At 34.7% G+C, this 18,618-nt stretch overlaps 1 protein-coding gene across 2 annotated transcripts in view; it reads left to right on the top strand.

Annotated features, from left to right (window-relative positions):
- Positions 1–17,991, top strand: part of LOC145307096 (divergent protein kinase domain 2A) — a 120,509-nt gene extending 102,518 nt beyond the window's left edge. For both annotated transcript variants that reach the window (XM_080149433.1, XM_080149432.1), the window contains exons 10-21: positions 3,054–3,124; positions 3,994–4,067; positions 5,365–5,413; positions 6,530–6,564; positions 7,353–7,430; positions 8,145–8,226; positions 8,953–9,021; positions 9,785–9,854; positions 11,435–11,524; positions 12,611–12,716; positions 13,603–13,655; positions 17,239–17,991. In XM_080149433.1, coding sequence (XP_080005559.1) covers positions 3,054–3,124; positions 3,994–4,067; positions 5,365–5,413; positions 6,530–6,564; positions 7,353–7,430; positions 8,145–8,226; positions 8,953–9,021; positions 9,785–9,854; positions 11,435–11,524; positions 12,611–12,716; positions 13,603–13,655; positions 17,239–17,324 — 863 coding nt within the window. In that variant the 3' untranslated portion in view covers positions 17,325–17,991. The remainder of the gene's footprint in view (positions 1–3,053; positions 3,125–3,993; positions 4,068–5,364; positions 5,414–6,529; positions 6,565–7,352; positions 7,431–8,144; positions 8,227–8,952; positions 9,022–9,784; positions 9,855–11,434; positions 11,525–12,610; positions 12,717–13,602; positions 13,656–17,238) is intronic.
- The last annotated feature ends 627 nt before the right edge of the window (positions 17,992–18,618 follow it).

Genomic DNA, 18,618 nt, shown 5'->3' with positions numbered 1-18,618 from the left:
TATCTTTCTGTGCCTGTCTGTCCTTCTTACTGCCATTCTTTTTGTATGTCCTACTGTCAGTATTTCTATATGTCCTTCTGTCTGTATATCTTTCTGTCTGTCTGTCTTTCTGTATATCTTTCTGTGTCGGTCTGTAGATTCCTTCCAACTGTACAGGGTGTTTCAATTAAAACTGCGTTTTCCGGTTTCGGAAAACAACCAGTAGGAGTATGAAAAAATAATTATATATTCTTATTCTCTATAAAAATATAGATCAATTTTATGAAAGGTGTTTTTTAATATCTCTTAAAATAACAGCGCATTTTAGAGCCCAAAGAATTCAAAAGGTGCATGTGTTATTGTATTCTTAAAGAATTTTATGCCATAAAGTTGAATTAAAATCTTTTTTTTTTGATTGAAAACAACATTATAACATGAACATCAAAATATTTTGATAATTACATTTAAAATTAAATTTAAAATCCCTTTTTTTAAAACAAAAAATCAGTATTCTTTTTGCTTGAATTTTAGTTCTTAGTATTAAAATTTCTCATATTCGTTACTCGCCCCTCCCCCTTTATTAGTAGCGAAGCTACTCTATAATTCGAAATGTCCGTCCGTCCGTCCGTCTGTCCGTCCGTCTGTCCGTCCGTCTGTCCGTCCGTCTGTCCGTGTAAGACAGAATAGGGGAAACGTGATTTTCTCGGCTCCTATTAAAGATAGACAGCTGAAATTTTTTGACAACATTCCCATTATTAAGGAGCACAATTAACTATAAAACATCAAGGGCGGTCGGACCCCGTTTTGGCAGGTTTTAGGCTATTTTTGTATGTTTCACATTTTTCTCTATATCTTCAGTGTTTATGGTCCGATTTTCAAAATTTTTCAGTTATTGATATCAAAATTAAATTTCCTGTCGTTTACAGAAAACAACTATGACAGCTACACTGCCATTTTGCAGGTTTTAGGCTATTTTTGTATTTTTCACATTTCCACCATATCTTCAGTGTTTATGGTCCAATTTTCAAAATTTTTTCAGTTATAGATATGAGAATTAAATTTCCCGTCGTGTAAAGAAAACATCCATGACGGCCAGACTGCCTTTTTGCAGGTTTTAGGCTATTTTTGTATTTATCACATTATTCTCCATATCTTCAGTGTTTATGGTCCGATTTTCAAAATTTTTTCAGTTATAGATATCAAAATTAGATTTCCCGTTGTTAAAAGAAAACAACCATGACTGTCAGACTGCCTTTTATCAGGTTTTTGGCCATATATTTGTATTTCCCCATATATTTGGTGTTTTTGGTCCAATTTTCAAACTTTTTTGGAATAAATACACTTTAAATCTACTTTTACGTATTTCCATCCACGATTTTTTGTGCTTCGCTACTTATGGATGTTGTCATCCTTGTTTTTTAATCTCTTAATTTTGATTGACAGATTATAAGAAATTATCTCATTAAACATAAGTAATTTAGGAAAACGCACTTTTACCGACTATTTCAAACCAAGATAACTTGCTTATTTTTAAACATATTAAATGAAATAAAAAATGACTTGTTTTATTTATTAATGTGCACAGTTTTAAAAGAGTTTTTTTTTCTAAAAATGACTTAGTCATAGAGAAATAGAAAAAACTAAATTCTGAAGAACCTAAAAAGGTCTTTGCACAGTGCCAAAAAAAAAAATTAAGTTAAAAATCTCAAAGGGAGACATTGATTTAACCTTTTACTACTTTGATAATGTATTTTTGAAATAATATGTTGCAAAATTTTCAAGTTATTTCAATCTAATTGATATCTTATATTTAACATCAAGCATTTTTCCCCTACATGTACCTATCAGTACAGCCGCATTTTCAGAGATATTAAAAAAACACCTTAAGTAATTCTGATGTACATTTTTACATAGAATATGGACCTATAGTTCTATTTTTCATATTCCTTCTGATTGTTTCTCAAAACCGGAAAACGCAGTTTTATTTGAAACACCGCCAGGGGCGTCCAAGCTTTTTTTTGGGGGGGGGGGTAAAATTTTTTTAAGGGGGGGTAATTCGTTTTTTTTTTGGGGGGGGGGGTATAATGCCGCAATTTTTTTTTAACCCCCCAAAATTTTTACCCCGGGGGTAAAATTTGCTTGGGGGGTAAATCTGAAATCTGTTGGCAGGGGTAAAATTAGTTTACCCCCCCCCCCAAAATTTACCCCCGGGGTAAAATTTTTTGGGGGGGTAATCGCCCCATTACCCCCCCCCCCCTTGGACGTCTATGAACACCGTGTATGTCTTTTTGTCTATCTTTATCTATGTCTATCTGTTTTTCTGTCTGTCCTTCTGTCTGTCTTTCTGTCTGTCTGGGTATCTTTCTATCTGTTCCTTTGTAAATATATTATATATCCTTCTGTGTCTGTTTTCTGTCTGTCTTTATGTCTGTCTGTATTTTTCTGTGTCGGTCCGTCTTTCTTTCTGTTAACATACCATTCTGTGTCTGTTTTCTGTCTGTCTTTATGTCTGTCTGTATTTTTCTGTGTCGGTCCGTCTTTCTTTCTGTTAACATACCATTCTGTGTCTGTTTTCTGTCTGTCTTTATGTCTGTCTGTATTTTTCTGTGTCGGTCCGTCTTTCTTTCTGTTAACATACCATTCTGTGTCTGTTTGTCTGTTCTTATGTCTGTCTTTCTTTCCTTTTAACTGTCTGTATTTCTTTATTTCTGTTTGTCTGTGTGTCTTTCTATCCGTTCCTGTGTATGAATACCCTTCTGTGTCTGTTTTCTCTCTGTCTTTCTGACTGTTTTTATGTCTGTCTGTTATTTCTGTGTCTGTCCGTCTGTCCTCGTTTCTCGAACAAGTTAGAACAAGTTTTTTTTTAGGTATAGTCTCGGTATTTTGGGCAACGCCCCTTCAGGGGCGATTCGTCGTATTTTCACAGTAGCTTTTCTCCTATTTCTAGCCCCTGCGGGGGGCTCTAACCCTGCGGGGCAATCATCTTACCTAATCTAAGATAACCTATAAAAATACGACGAATCGCCCCTTAAGAGGCGTTACCATGAAAGGAACTGTACCCGTTTTTCTTACAGGTTTGGATGCTGGGGAGTTGAGTACTGTGACTCTGGATATTAAGAAAATAAAGACTATTCCAATATTTCAGGTGGATTATTAAAAAAAGCAGACAGACAGAAAGATACACAGACAGAAGGACAGACACAGAAAGACAGACAGAAGGACACCAAGGTGGAAAGACAGACAGTTAGAAAGACAGACAATAGGGATAGACAGACACAGAAAGATATATATAGACAGAAGGACAGATAGAGAGACGGACAGACATAGATAGATATATAGACAGAAGGACAGAAATACAGACAGAGGGCAGACAGAGAGACGGACAGACACAGAAATATGTACAGACAGAGAGACGGACAGACACAGAAAGATATACACAGACAGAAAGGCAGACAGTTAGAAAGACAGACAAAGGTATAGACAGACGGACAGACAGACACAGAAATATGTACAGACAGAGAGACGGACAGACACAGAAAATTAGGAAGACAAAAGGACAGAAAGATAGACAGAGATAGACGGACAGAAGGACAGACAGAAGGACAAATAGTTAGAAAGACAGACAAAGGGATATAAGGACAGACAGACACACAAAGATATACAGACAGAAGGACAGAAAGACAGACAAAGGGATGGACAGACAGACACAGAAAGAAATACAGACAGAAGGACACCAAGGCGGGAGACAAACAGAGGATATGAGGGCGGGAGGGGACATTATTACACTTGTCCCCAAAGTTTATATTAACGTTTTCTTATTCGTTGGCTCTCCAACTTTGGGGACTAAATTGAATTTTATTGGTTTGTTAATTTTGTTAATTTAGTGTTCATACGTTTTTTACCACTAATTGTAATGTACATAAGGGAAAATTTGTGTATTAACATTGGGAATGTACATCAATTAATCGGCCATTGTCTTATCCCTTTAGGTCCCTGATTTGATGCTTTTTTTAGGATATTGACTTTCTCGAGTGTGTGAATGATCAGGACCTATTTGATTATATTCTACACCGCGGCATTCATCACAAGTAAGTAATCTAATCAATTTTCCCGCCAAATTATGAAATTTTCCCGCTAAAATATGAAATTTTCGCGCTAAAACAATGGCACACATTACTCTAATAACCTTTGAACATAAAATTAATTACACAAGTAATCAATCAATGTGTCATTTTATTGGAAAACTAGCGGCTACGCCTTCTAGATGCCTCTAGGGGCACTTTTGGAGGGGGAAGTTGGATCTCACAACCCTTTTTAGTTTAGATTTTAAAAAAATAAAGAAATTTAGGAGGGCGATTGTGGTATTTGATCCAGCCAGGCAAATTAAAATCTCTAGGGCATCAAGTAGCACCAGGGATCTAAAGGGATAAGACAATGGCCGATAAATTGATGTACATTCCCTTATGATGAAACACAAAATTACCCATTCTGTAGATTAAAATTAGTGGTTGAAACGTTTGGCCACTCAACTTAATAAACCAATTTAAAAAATGCAATAAAATTCCCCAATGTTGTTTGCCAACGAATATAAAAACATTGGGGACAGTAATTAACAGCCTAATGACCCCTCCCCCGCCTGTAAATATGCTATAATGCATCAAGTAGCATATCTGCTTGTTTAAGGAAAGGTGATCGGTTTTAATCATGGAAGGGTTATTAACATAAGATTTTAATTAATTTTTGTAGATTTTTTATGTGATTTTGGAGGATTTTTTAAAGAATCCAACTCTTTACTGTTTCTTCTAATAACCTGGTCTAACATTATCAAAAAGAAATTTTTGCACAGACTGCAGTTTTTTTGATTGGGCATGTTTTAAAAGATGATACCTACAGGTGCAAAAATTAGCTATTTAGACTGAAGTTAGCTCTACTAAGAGACCTGGCTCCCTATTCCAAAGACCCTTTTTCGTATGCTAGCAAGTTTTCTGCTACTTAATATTAATATTAATATTCCCGACACTATTGATTGATTTTCAAAGACCTAATTGAGAGTCGGCACAAGGTCCTTGGGATGGGGACATACAGTTATTTAACAGTTTAATGATCCTAGCAAATTTCCCCCCTTCTAATTCTATACCAAAGTTCGCATCCTCCTTGTTACCTTCTCAGGGAGGGAGGGGACATTGGGCTTTTTATTAAACTAGTACCCAAAGTTTTATAATAACATTTTCTTATTGGATGGCGTAACAACTTTTGGTTGGTCGGTTCATTTAGTTGAAAGGTCAACTGTTTCAAGTACTAATTGTAATCTACAAAAGGGGGTAATTTTGTGTATCATCATTCATCATAGGGATATTCATTTACTGATTTTTACAATATTTTCAGGAGCAAACCTCATCTACACAATCTACTTACCATTCTGCTTATAAATCCAGTAAGTGTTATTTTAAGTAGCGAAGCTACTCTATAATTCGAAATGTCCGTCCGTCTGTCCGTCCGTCTGAGACAAAGTGGGGGAAACGTGATTTTCTCGGCTCCTATAAAAGATAGACAGCTGAAATTTTTAGTGAAGATTCTTATAACATATGTCCATCTAATCTATACATTGTTTTGTCCATACGTCTGTTATTTGGGGTGCTAGATCGATTCCTACATTTTCATGTTTTTCTGATTTTCTCAACTCCTTTTTAAGATAACTAGCGGCTTCGCCCCTAGCCTCTAGGGGCTTTGCCCCAAGAGGTTTGATCAACCTAATTTTTCGTATTTTAGATTTTAAAAGAAAAAGTAAAAAAACAAATTTTTTTGGGGGGGTGTTATTTTTAATTTTTTGGGGGAATTGGGGGTGTTGCACCCCCCAAAAAATAGCTTAAAACCATCACAGGACCAGTTGGTATATTCCCTGAAGAGTAGAGCCCAATCAGTTCAGTGGGGACTGAGATCTTAAGCTTCAGACGGACAGACAGACGGACAGACAGACATCGTTCTACTTTGTATTATAGATGGGCTGAAATTTTCAGGAATTGCTTAAATTTACATTTTACTTATTTTCCTTAAGTTTTATTACGATTTTTATATTAATAGGGGTGCTAAATCGATTCCTAGATTTTTAGGTTTTCTATTGTTTTTTCAATTCCTATTCAGGATTTGCGGCTGAAATTATCAGGGATTGAATATCTATGCTCATATTCTACATATTTCCATCAAGTTTCATTAAGATTTGTTTATAAATTGTGGTGCTAGATCGATTCCTAGATTTTAAATTTTTCGTGATTAAAAGGTTGCGTGATTTTGAAGTTTTTGTCATTTCCCTAATCATCAAATATATAGGATGACACTGGTATATTGTAATCATAAAATGGGAAAAGTAAATTTATCTCCTAAATAAAAATATTGGTGCAATTAAAAACATCTCAGCTTGCCTACATTCTATATGAGATTATAACAACCTATCATATAAAAATCCTCTTTGCATTAAATAATTTATATTTAATTAGAATATTTTATAACCAGTTATTATGCCACTTAAAATACAAATATTAAATTTTTTTAGGAACCTCTGGTAGCTATGAGCTTTCAACAATCCAGGGAACTTTCTAATTGTTGTTGTTTGAGTTTTAGTGTTACTGATGGAGTATGATATTTCTTTAAGTTAGTACTAGCGGCTACGCCTCTAGAGGCCTCTAGTGGCACTTTAAATGTTTTTTTTTTATTTCAAATATCTAATTTAAGAAAAAAATTGTCTGTGTTGCATTCAAGTCTCTATGTAAAGTAAGAATATTTTTAAAATTTTAAATTTCTTGTGATATTTGTGGTGGTATTATAAAACTTCTTAGGACTTATGAGAAGCTACCCTATTAAGGAGAACCCGATTGGTTCAGCATTTAGTGGGATCCTTGGGTACAAACATACAAACACACAAACATCTAATTACTTTACTATAAGGATAAGAAATACACAGTGTTTCATTACATTTTACACATTCTAAGTTATAGTTTAAAAATTAGGAAATAAAACTCCCTCAAAACTTCTGTTATTATTTTTAAATAAATTGAAAAAAATGGTGATGTTGTTTATAATTTGTTTGTTTATTAATTTATTTTAGGTTAGGTTACATTGTTTTTTTTTTTCAATTCATTTCAAACAGAACTGGGGTGAGATTCACGTTTTCTGATTTGTGAAGAAAAAAACATGTTTTTACACTTTGCATAGGTTTCTCTAACTCTTACCTGACCAAACCTAATCTAAAAATAAGCTTTAAAATTACTGTTTTAACAAAAATTGAATAAGGAGTTTTAATTATAGTACACTTACCAAACTTTGCCAAGTCACCTAAACATGTTGACCAATCAATTAGAAAGTATTTTGGCTTGCAGTGGGTGGCCATTTCCTGACTATTATGGTGCCTGCGGAAGATTGGCTGTATTTCAATACATTGGACAATCATTAGATAAGTAAGTATAGCATCAATTAGAACCAGTTATCAATCAGTTAGAATTATTTAGAAGCTATTAGAAATAGTTAGAACCTGTTTTAAAAAGTTAGAAAGAGTTAGAAACAGTTATTGATAAGTTAGAATCCGTTACGACCAGTTATAAACCAGTTAGAACCTGTTAGAATCAGTTAGAAACAGTTGGAAACAATTAGAAATAGTTAGAACCAGTTGGAAATAGTTAGAATTAGTTAGAATCAGTTAGAATCAGTAAGAAACAGTTAGAAACAATTAGAAACAGATAGACACAGTTAGAAACAGTTAGAAGCAGTTAGAACCAGTTAGAACCTGTTAGAACCTGTTAGAACCAGTTGGAACCAGTTGGAACCTGTTAGAACCAGTTGGAACCAGTTGGAACCAGTTAGAACCAGTTAGAACCAGTTAGAACCAGTTAGAACCAGTTAGAACCAGTTAGAACCAGTTAGAACCTGTTAGAACCAGTTGGAACCAGTTAGAACCAGTTAGAACCAATTAGAACCAGTTAGATACAGTTAGAAACAATTAGAAACAGATAGACACAGTTAGAAACAGTTAGACACAGTTAGAAACAGTTAGAACCAGTAAGAAACAGTTAGAAACAGTTGGAAACATTTAGAATCAGTTAAATTCAGTTAGAAACAGTTAGAACCAGTTAGAAACTAATCAAAACTAGTTTTGTTTTAATTTACTTGTTTAGCTATTATGGACATCCATGGTTGTTACGAGCTCACTTTGCCCTAGAGTTGCTCAAAATTGCTCAAAAATTTTCTGATAATAAGGTTTGCTTATTTTTTTTTTAAGCGAAGCTTTTCTTTTATTAGGGTCAGACTGTACGTCTGTCTGGAACAGATAGCTTTTTTCGTGAATTAGGCCTAATCGACTTTGCATAGTGATTCCTGTAGTAGTTAGGAACGTGCATCCATTTTAAACATGTTGATTTTTAACTTTTTTATCAACTAATTTTTATGTGATATAATACCTACTCCAATTGATATGATTTTTGGAATACTAATTCCTAATACAACAAAGTACAATGTTTAAGCAAAGCATCTCTATAATCAAATCATAAAAATGTAAGTATGTTGCTCAAAATTGGTCAAAATTTTTCTGATAATAAGGTTTGCATATTTTTTTTAAGCGATGTTTTTCTATAATTAGGGTCAGTCCGTACATCTGGCTGGAACAGATAGCTTTTGTCATTAAATCATGCATGTTAGAATTGTCCTATTGTTTTCAAACTTTGCATGGTGATTCCTGTAGTAGTTATTTCTTGCATGGTATTATAAACAGCTTTCTTTAAATATAAATGTACAATTATAAGATTAAAACCAGTTTTGTAAGCCTGTGCTTTTGGCATCTGGGGGCTAACATTGTACATTTTTATATTTGTAGAAAACTGGATATAATTTGATGTTCGCCATAATTTTTCAGTATGGCTGAGAACCGATTCCAATCCACCTGATTTTAATCAGTTTCAAAGCGATATAGGAAAAACTAATATTTAGGATGGCTTGGCCCTGTATCCCACAGATTGGAGTGCCAACAATTTTGCCGTGGATTGGTCAACTAAAAAGGAATATTTCATTACATTTTCACATTGCAAAATCTTACAAAATCTAGCTTTTCTGTATTTACATAGCAAAATCTTGCAAAATCTAGCTTTTCTGTCCTTTACATAGCCAAATCTTGCAAAATCTAGCTTTTCTGTCCTTTCTTAGCAAAATCTTAAAAAATATAGCTTTTCTGTCCTTTACCTAGCAAAATCTTGGTAAACAATAATCATAATGAAGCTAATATTAATAAGATTAAAGAGTATCTTGATAATGCACTGGTAAATATCAGAGAGAGAGGAGACAATGGGCTGTTTATTACACTAGTCCCCAAAGTATTTTAATAATATTTTCTTATTTGATGGCTTAATAACTTTGAGGACTTACTGAATTTTGATTGTTCGGTCTATTAAGTTGATTGTTCAAACATTTCAACCACAGATTTTATTCCACAGAAGGGGTAATTTGTTTGTTATCATTGGGGATAAACACCATTTTATCATTCATTGTCTTATCTCTTCGGGGGTCTTAGATGACCATTAAAGTGATGTATATCCCCAATGATGATACACAAAATTACCCCTTCTGTAGATTAAAATTAGTGATTGAAACGTTTGAACATTCTTAATGAATCAACTAGTAAAAATTCACTAAAGTCCCCAAAGTTGTTAAGCCAAGGAATAAGAAAATGTTATTAAAAAACTTTGGGGACTAGTGTAATAAACAACCCATTGTCCCCTCTTTCTCTAGTAAAACATCTGAAATCTAATGAATTCTTGATTGGCAGTTGTATCTGGTTGACTTGGAAAATATTATTCTTGTTAATCAAACTAGAGTTAGAACAATAAAGGGACCAGGTGAGTGTTTAATATGCCTATTTTGTCCGTTTGTCTGTCCGTCCGTAACGCTAAGGGGGAAATGTGTTTCTTAGCTGCTATTGAAGATAGACAGCTGAAATTTTTAGTCTAGAATCCTATTATGTATGTGCATCAATTCTATACATTATTTTATTATATATGTGCATTTGCTCTATACATTTTTGCCCGTCTGTCTGTCGGTCATACTTAAAACGAAAAAAAACCTTAGTTCAAAAAGGCATCAGTTTTCATCAAAACTATTCTTGTTTATAAAGTATTAGGTGGTCTGTCTGTTATGTAAAATCTATCCTACAATTTGACTGATAGAGTTCTCTTTAACCAGATATCCCAATTTGGTGCTATAATACAAACTGCTTGTTAAGCACTGATACCTCCCCCTTATAATAGAAATAAACTAAGGGGGTTTTATTTTTAACCTTAACTCAGAAAGGGGTATCTATCCAGGGAGGAAGGGAGAGGACAATGGATTAAATATTCAATATCTTAGGGTCTCAAACCTTGGGAACCAGCTTAAAGGGTTCATGAAGAATTAGACTGAATTTGGGGACTTTTGATAATAGCGCACAGTTGCCGCAGAATTTGTTATGAATGAAAAAATTAACAAAAATTTTATATTGTGTAAAATTATTTCAGCTGGTTCAAATATTTTTTTCCCAAGAAAGTGTTATTTCATGTCCAGAAACTCTACTATGATATTTGTGTAATAAACAATCAAAAAACCTCTTGAATTTTGGTGGTAGTTGATAATATCTAGGAGAAGATGTTCTAAGGGCAATTTTTCAAGTGATAAATTACATCATGTTTACTTCATTGTGATGTACTGGTAACCTTTTTTATAAGTAGATGCTTTTCTTTTTAGAACTCTTTCACATTTTAAATTATCTAATTTATATAACCTTACACACTTTAAAATTTTCTTCAAATTTTCTGGATAAATCTGGTTTTAGTGGCATTTCAGCAAAAACTCTCAAATTGAATTAATTGCCCATTGTCCCCTCCCTTCCTCCCTGGTATCTATCTATCAATTTATCTATCTATCTATCTCTAGGTGTTTCTATCTATTAATCTATCTATAGGTGTATCTATCTATTAATCTTTCTATATGTGTATCTATTTATTAATCTATCTATAGGTGTATCTATCTATTAATCTATCTATAGGTGTATCTATCTATAGGTGTATCTATCTATAGATGTATCTATCTATCTATTAATCTATTTATAAGTGTATCTATCTATTTCTAGGTGTATCTATCTATCTCTAGGTGTATCTATCTATCTCTAGGTGTATCTATCTATCTCTAGGTGTATCTATTTCTAGTTGTACCTATCTATCTATCTATCTCTAGGTGTATCTATCTATCTATCTATTTCTAGGTGTATCTATCTATCTATCTCTAGGTGTATCTATCTATCTATCTCTAGGTGTATCTATCTATCTATCTATTTCTAGGTGTATCTATCTATCTATCTCTAGGTGTATCTATCTATCTATCTCTAGGTGTATTTATCTATCTATTTCTAGTTGTATCTAATCTATCTATCTATCTATCTATTAAGGATGGAATATTCACCATGAAGCAGACAGATATGGATGTAAAAATTGTTTCAGTTTCCATGCTCAAGATCTGTGTACCCATGTTTATACAGGTACTTTTTGGGTACCTTAGTGTACTTTGGGTAATTTAGTGTACTTTGGGTACTCTAGTTTCCAAGCTCAAGATCTGTGTACCCATGTTTATACAGGTGTCAATATTCATTTTGGGTACTTTAGAGTACTTTGGATACTTTGGTTACTCTAGTGTACTTTTGGTACTCTATTGTACTTTAGTTTCTATGCTCAAGATCTGTGTACCCAGTTTATACAGGTACTTTTTGGGTACTTTAGTGTACTTTGGTAACCTTAGTGTACTTTGGGTACACTAGTTTCCATGCTCAAGATCTGTGTACCCATGTTTATACAATATACAGGTACTTTTTGGGTACTTTAGTGTACTTTTGGTACTTTAGTTGTACTTTGGGTACTCTAGTTTCCATGCTCAAGATCTGTGTACCCATGTTTATACAGGTGTCAGTATTCATTTTGGGTACTTAAGTGTACTTTTGGTACTTTAGTTGTACTTTGGGTACTCTAGTTTCCATGCTCAAGATCTGTGTACCCATGTTTATACAGGTGTCAGTATTCTTTTTGGGTACTCTAGTTGTACTTTGGGTACTTTGGATACTCTAATGTACTTTCGATACTCTATTGTACTCTAGTTTCCATGCTCAAGATCTGTGTACCCATGTTTATTCAGGTACTTTTTGGGTACTTTAGTGTACTTTGGGTACTTTATTTAACTTTGGGGACTTTAGTGTCAGTAGCATTGATTTAAAGGGATAAGACAATGGCCGATAAATTGATGTACATCCCCAAGAATAATGCACAAAATTATCTTTAGATTACAGTTACACAAAAGGAGAGTTCCTAGTCTCATTAGAACTAATCTTGTTAGATTTAAAAATGAAAGTGCCATGAGAAGGTTTTTAACTATTTTGAGAGAGGGATCTCAAACCTCCCAAGAGAAATCGCCCCTTGAAAAGAATCAATTTTTATTAATAACTAAAATTGGAAGTTGAAGGGGGGACATCTATTCCCGTTTAGTGCCCCTATAGGCCTCTAGGGGCGTATCAGCTGGTATAAAATATTATTAGATATATATTTATTTATTTGATGGTAATTTTTTTATATTTTAGATCACAACTACCATGGAGTGTGTGGAGGACTACTTAGCAAGACTCCTTATTCACCTAATATTCCACAGGGGTTACTACATGCCCCCCCTTCAGCTGTAGTTACAAGGTATTATAATACACCTCCCCCCCCCCCCACAGGGGTTACTACATGACCCCCTTCAGCTGTAGTTACAAGGTATTATATTACACCTCCCCCCCCCCACAGGGGTTACTACATGACCCCCTTCAGCTGTAGTTACAAGGTATTATATTACACCCCCCCCCCCCCACAGGGGTTACTACTTGACCCCCTTCAGCTGTAGTTACAAGATATTATATTCCACAGGGGTTACTACATGACCCCCTTCAGCTGTAGTTACAAGATATTATATTCCACCCCCCCCCCCTCTAATATTCCACAGGGGTTACTACATGACCCCCTTCAGCTGTAGTTACAAGATATTATATTCCACCCCCCCCCCCCCTCTAATATTCCACAGGGGTTACTACATGCCCCCCCCCTTCAGCTGTAGATACAAGGTATTATATTCCACCCCTGCCCCCTCTAATATTCCACAGGGGTAACTACATGCCCCCCCTTCAGCTGTAGTTACAAGATATTATATTCCACCCCCACCCCCCCTCTAATATTCCACAGGGGTAACTACATGCCCCCCCTTCAGCTGTAGTTACAAGATATTATATTCCACCCCCCCCCCCTCTAATATTCCACAGGGGTTACTACTTCTCCCCCCCTCCCTTCAGCTGTAGTTACAAGGTATGATATCCCTCCCGCCCCCTCTAATATTCCACAGGGGTTACTCCATGCCCCCCCCCCCCTATCTATGTTGCTTTCAAGTTTCTATGATACCTAGCTATGTTGCGTAGGAGTCTCTATACGTACCAAAAAAAAACTCGATTGGTTCAGCGGTTAGCGAGATCCTTTGGTACACACAAATAGACAGACAGACATCGTTGTACTTTGTATTATAGATATCTCTCTTTCTATCTAGACATCCAGACCTTGAGGGATTAATAGAAGATTGCGCGACATCCTCTAGACTAGGTAATTGTACTATTCCAAACTGATTAATATCCGGTGGATTAGAACCGGTTCTCAGCCATATTATAATACTATTACGTCCACGGCTTACGATAAGTTGGTTTTCTAGTAAGGTTTCGAAACTGATTAATATCCGGTGGATTAGAACCGGTTCTCAGTTACACTGAAAAATCATGCATTGTATCGTATAATGTACAGTTTTCTACGAATATAAAAATGGAAAATCTTATTATTAAAACCATTTTTGTAAGCCTGTGCCTTCGGCATCTCGGGGCTAACAAAACTGTTTTTATCTGATAAATGTACATTTTTATATCCGCGGAAAGCTGTTTATAATACTATGCATTAAATAACTTTTTCGCATCGTATTATAGGCACCTTTCCACGGATATTAAAATGAAAAGTTACAAGATTAAAAAAAATTATTCTGAAGGCTAACAAAACTGGCATTGATTTGATGATTTTTATTTTAATATTTTATGGAAAATTGTCTGTAATACGATGCTAGACATGATTTATCAGTATGCCGAGAACTGGTTCTAATCCAGCGGATATTAATCGGTATCGAAGCCATACTGGAAATTTAAAATCAAACCTTCTTTACATTTAAGGGCAAGTCGGTACGTCCGTCACGGATAGCTTTTATGGTTAATTTAGGCATGTTAGAATGATCTATTTTAAACTTTGCATGATGGTTCCTATGACAATAAGATATATTATTGAAAAGAGTAGCAACTCTATAATCATTACCAGAAAGTCTGTATGTCCGTTTTAACAAAAAGATAATGTTTTAACTAGGATTGGGCAGGATACTTTTTTGGCCGGATACCGGATGTCCGGCTGAATTATTTTGCTGGATATAAGGTATCCGGCCGGATATTTGGCCAACGCCGAATAAACGGCATTATAAATTAGCCAAATATCCGGTATCCGGATAGTTTCAATATCCGGTATCCGGCCGGATATAAAAAATGTCCGGATATCCGACCCAACCCTAATATTATTGTAAAGAGTAGCAACTCTATAATCATTACCAGAAAGTCTGTATGTCCATTTTAACAAAAAGGTAATGTTTCCACTACTAACAAAAACATTTACATTTTTACATGCATTAGAAAGATTGGATCATTGAAAGAAAACGAAGTTGCGGGTTTCGTCGTATTTTCACAGTAGCTTTTCTCCTATTTCTAGCCTCTGCGGGGCATATTTCCTAACCCTGCGAGGCAATCATTAACATTTACTTCACCTAACCTAACCTAAAATAACCTTTCAAAAGCTACTGTGGAAATACGATGAAACCCACAACTTAGTTTTCTTTCCATGGCCTGAAAGATTCTCTCAGTTTTTGAGATTTCAATGATTTTTTAAAATCTTCGAGAAAAAAAACAAGGATGACAACATCCATAAGTGGCGAAGCACAGATTATAATATAGACAAACGGAAAAAGTGAGTTATAGAGCAGATTATCTTTTATCATAACAAAGAAAAGAAAGAAAGATCTATGCAAATAAATATCAAAAAAACTTAAATCACGAAACCTTAAAAAATTAAGGTTTATGTCTAAAAGTTTTTAAAAGAAAAGCAGCTAAAAAGCAGCTTAAAAGCAGTAAATAGATTTTTCATACCTATAGTTTCAGTCTTTTATCTTTTACAGGAGCCGAGAAAATTAGTTTTGAAAAAAAAGCGGCTAAAAAGCTGCTTAAAAGCATTCCGACCGCTATTATTGTTTTATACTTCATTATGCTCCTTATTGAGGAGAGTGTTGTTAAGAAATTTCAGCTTTCTATCTATTATAGGAGCTGAGTAAATCCCCATTCCCCTAAGCGTAACTGACGGACGGACAGACAAAGTGAATTATAGAGTGGCTTCGCTACTAAAAATTTTCGAATTTATTTTTAATTTTGGTCAATTTTAGTCTAGAGATTCAAAAAAAAAAATTATTAAAATTTTCTGAAAAAAATCATGTACCTGAAATTATTTAGACATTACTAAACGATCAAAAATTTCCGTAGCAAAATTTATGATTACTATTACTGCTATTTAAGATACTAGCGGCTTCGCCTCTAAAGGCTTTTATCCTTGTTTTGATAGTTTAGTGATTATTTTTTTTGTTTTTGGGGTTGTTGTTGGTGTCCCACCACCCCCCAAGAAAATAGCCTGAAACTACCACAGGACCAGTACGTATATTCCCTGAAGAGTAGAATCCAATCGGTTCAGTGGTTACCGAGATTTTATGGGACAGACAGACGGACGGATGGACGGACATCAAGCTACTTTGTATTATAGATTATACGGCTGTAATTTGTTGCTGGAATGCGTATATTAAATGTTAATGTGGATATACTAGAGTTGGCTTGATATAACTACCTCGCTATTGGCTAGTGTGGATATATAATACGTGGATATTGTGAGAGATTCTTGCATACACTGATAAAATGTTTCTCTCAGCTGGCTAATATAACAAAACCCCACTCCTCTCAATTATGTCTCTACTCTATCCGCTCCCCTGACCATGGGAGGATCGAATTGACCAATACCTGAGGGCTATATTAGATATCCAACTTGATATCAGAGAGAGAGAGGGGACAATGGGCTGTTTATTACACTAGTCTCCAAAGTTTTATTATAGCATTTTCTTATTCGTTGGCTTAACAACTTTAGGGACTTTCATAGATTTTGATTGGTTTATTTATAAAGTTGGGTGTTCAAAGGTTTCAACCAATGTTATTAATCTAAAGAAGAGGTGATTTTGTGTATTGTCACTGGGGATGTACATCATTTTATCAGCCATAGTCTTATCCCTTTAGATCCCGGGGGTTTTATAGTTATATATCGTATCGTATTATAGACAGCTTTCCGCGGATATTATGCGGATAGTATGACTGATAACCGGTTCTAATCCAGCGTATATCAATCGGATTATCCTGAAATCCCTGATTATGTATCCATTAATTTTTAAAAGCGAAGTTTTTCTATAATTAGGATCTTTTCGTCCGTCCGTAACGAATAGCTTTTTTTCGTTAATTTAGACATGTTAGAATTTTCATATCGATTTCAAACTTTGCATGGTGATTATTTTAGTAGTTTTGTACGAGTTAGAAAGCGTAGCAACTCTATAATCGTTACCAGAATGTCCGTACGTCCATTGCAAACATGTTGATTTTTTAACTTTTCAAAAAAATTTTATGTGATATAATCATCAGATTGATCTGATTTTTGAAGTACTAATTCCTATTACAAAAAGGTACAATGTTTTAAGCGAAGCATCTCTATAATCAAGTCCTAAAAATGTCGGTTTGTCCTTAATCAGTATTTTTTTTGCAACGAGTTTACGTATAATTTTGTCAAAACTTAGATATTTATATTTTGTATATTCAGTCCTGACACTCTACAAGAGTTAATGTTCGTCTTTCATACCGTTTCATAGCTTTGCTTTTATGGATGTTGTCATCCTTGTCCTTTTTTTCAGATGGAATATTTATTGCATCGTATTATAGACAGCTTTCCGCGGATATCATGCGGCTAGTATGGCTGAGACCGGTTCTAAACCAGCGGATAATAATCGGTTTTCTTGTTTTTTTTTCAGGTGGAAGAGCCCAAACCGCCAAACTGATCATGGAAATTCTACAAGCTGAATTACATGATGTTGATTTAGATATTTTTAATAATTAAGTTAGTTGGGGAAGAGTCCCTTTCGTATGACAACGCCTCTTAAGGGGCGTTAAGGCACATTTTCACGGTAGCTTTGGATAGGTTATTTCAGGTTAGGTTAGGTGATTACCCCTCAGGTTTAGGCTACTGTGCAAATACGATGAAACGCCCCTTAAGAGGCGTTGTCACGAAATTAGTACTTTCACACAAAGTTTCCTGCGGAGCAAATATACACCCCCCCCCCCTCCATTATCTATATATAATACAAAGTAGAATGATGTCTGTCCATCTGTCTGTCTGTCCGTCTGAAGCTTAAGATCTCAGTAACCACTAAACTGATTGGATTCTACTCTTCAGGGAATATACCTACTGGTCCTGTGATGGGTTTAAGCTATTTTCTTGGGGGGTGGGACACCTATTTTGGCTTAGTAACTTTATGGACTTTTACTGAATTTTTTTTTTGTTGTTTTATTATATTGTATTCAAGCGTTTCAACCAACAGTTTTAATCTACAGAAGGGTTATTTTGTGCATCATCAATGGGGATGTTCATCAATTTATCGGCCATTGTCTTATCCCTTTTGATCCATGACTAAACAAACAGGCGCTTTGTGTGAAATTAAATATTAATTTAAAATTGTATTTAAAAAAATTATATTCTATTTCTGTAATTAAAATTTATGACTGAATCTTTTATTTTATTAAAAGTGAAACTTTTCTATAATTAGGATCAGTCCGTCCGTCCGAAACTGAGTTTTTTTCGTAAATTTAGGCATGTTAGAATTGTTGTATAGATTTCAAACTTTGCAAGGCGATTCCTTTAGTAGTTAGGAATGATTTAGAAATTTATCTGATTTTTGGAATACTGATTTCTAGTACAACAAAGTAAAATGTTATAAGGGAAGCATCTCTATAATAAGGTCCTAAAATGTTCTTAAACATTGTGCTGTATTCAATAGTTTTCCAACAAATTTACGTACAATTTTGTTTCAACTTTTATAATGTGATTTATCAGTTCTGACATTTTTTAAGTGACAATGTTCGTTTGACCTACTGTATCAGAGCTTCGCTTCTATGGATGTTGTCATCCTTGTTTCTGTAGCCCAGATCAGTTTGTCATTTTTGGGGTGTTGGTGGGTTCGTTTCTCGGCTAAAAACTACGTCGCTTCAAAAGGCGTTGAAATTTGGACATACTGCTGCTATGTCAGGTGCGACAGTATGGGGAATGCCTTGGCCCAGAACAGGCACGCACAGTTAAGACATTCAGACAAAGGCTGTTAAATCAAATTTGCCTTAAATACACTTCAAAGTTGTGA

The sequence above is a fragment of the Acartia tonsa genome, chromosome 15 (genome assembly GCF_053477335.1).
Source record: "Acartia tonsa isolate MP-2025a chromosome 15, ASM5347733v1, whole genome shotgun sequence".
NCBI classification, from domain to species: Eukaryota; Metazoa; Arthropoda; class Copepoda; order Calanoida; family Acartiidae; genus Acartia; species Acartia tonsa.
The sequence above is the reverse complement of the archived record's forward strand: the minus strand, read 5'-3'. Positions and strand labels throughout refer to the sequence as shown.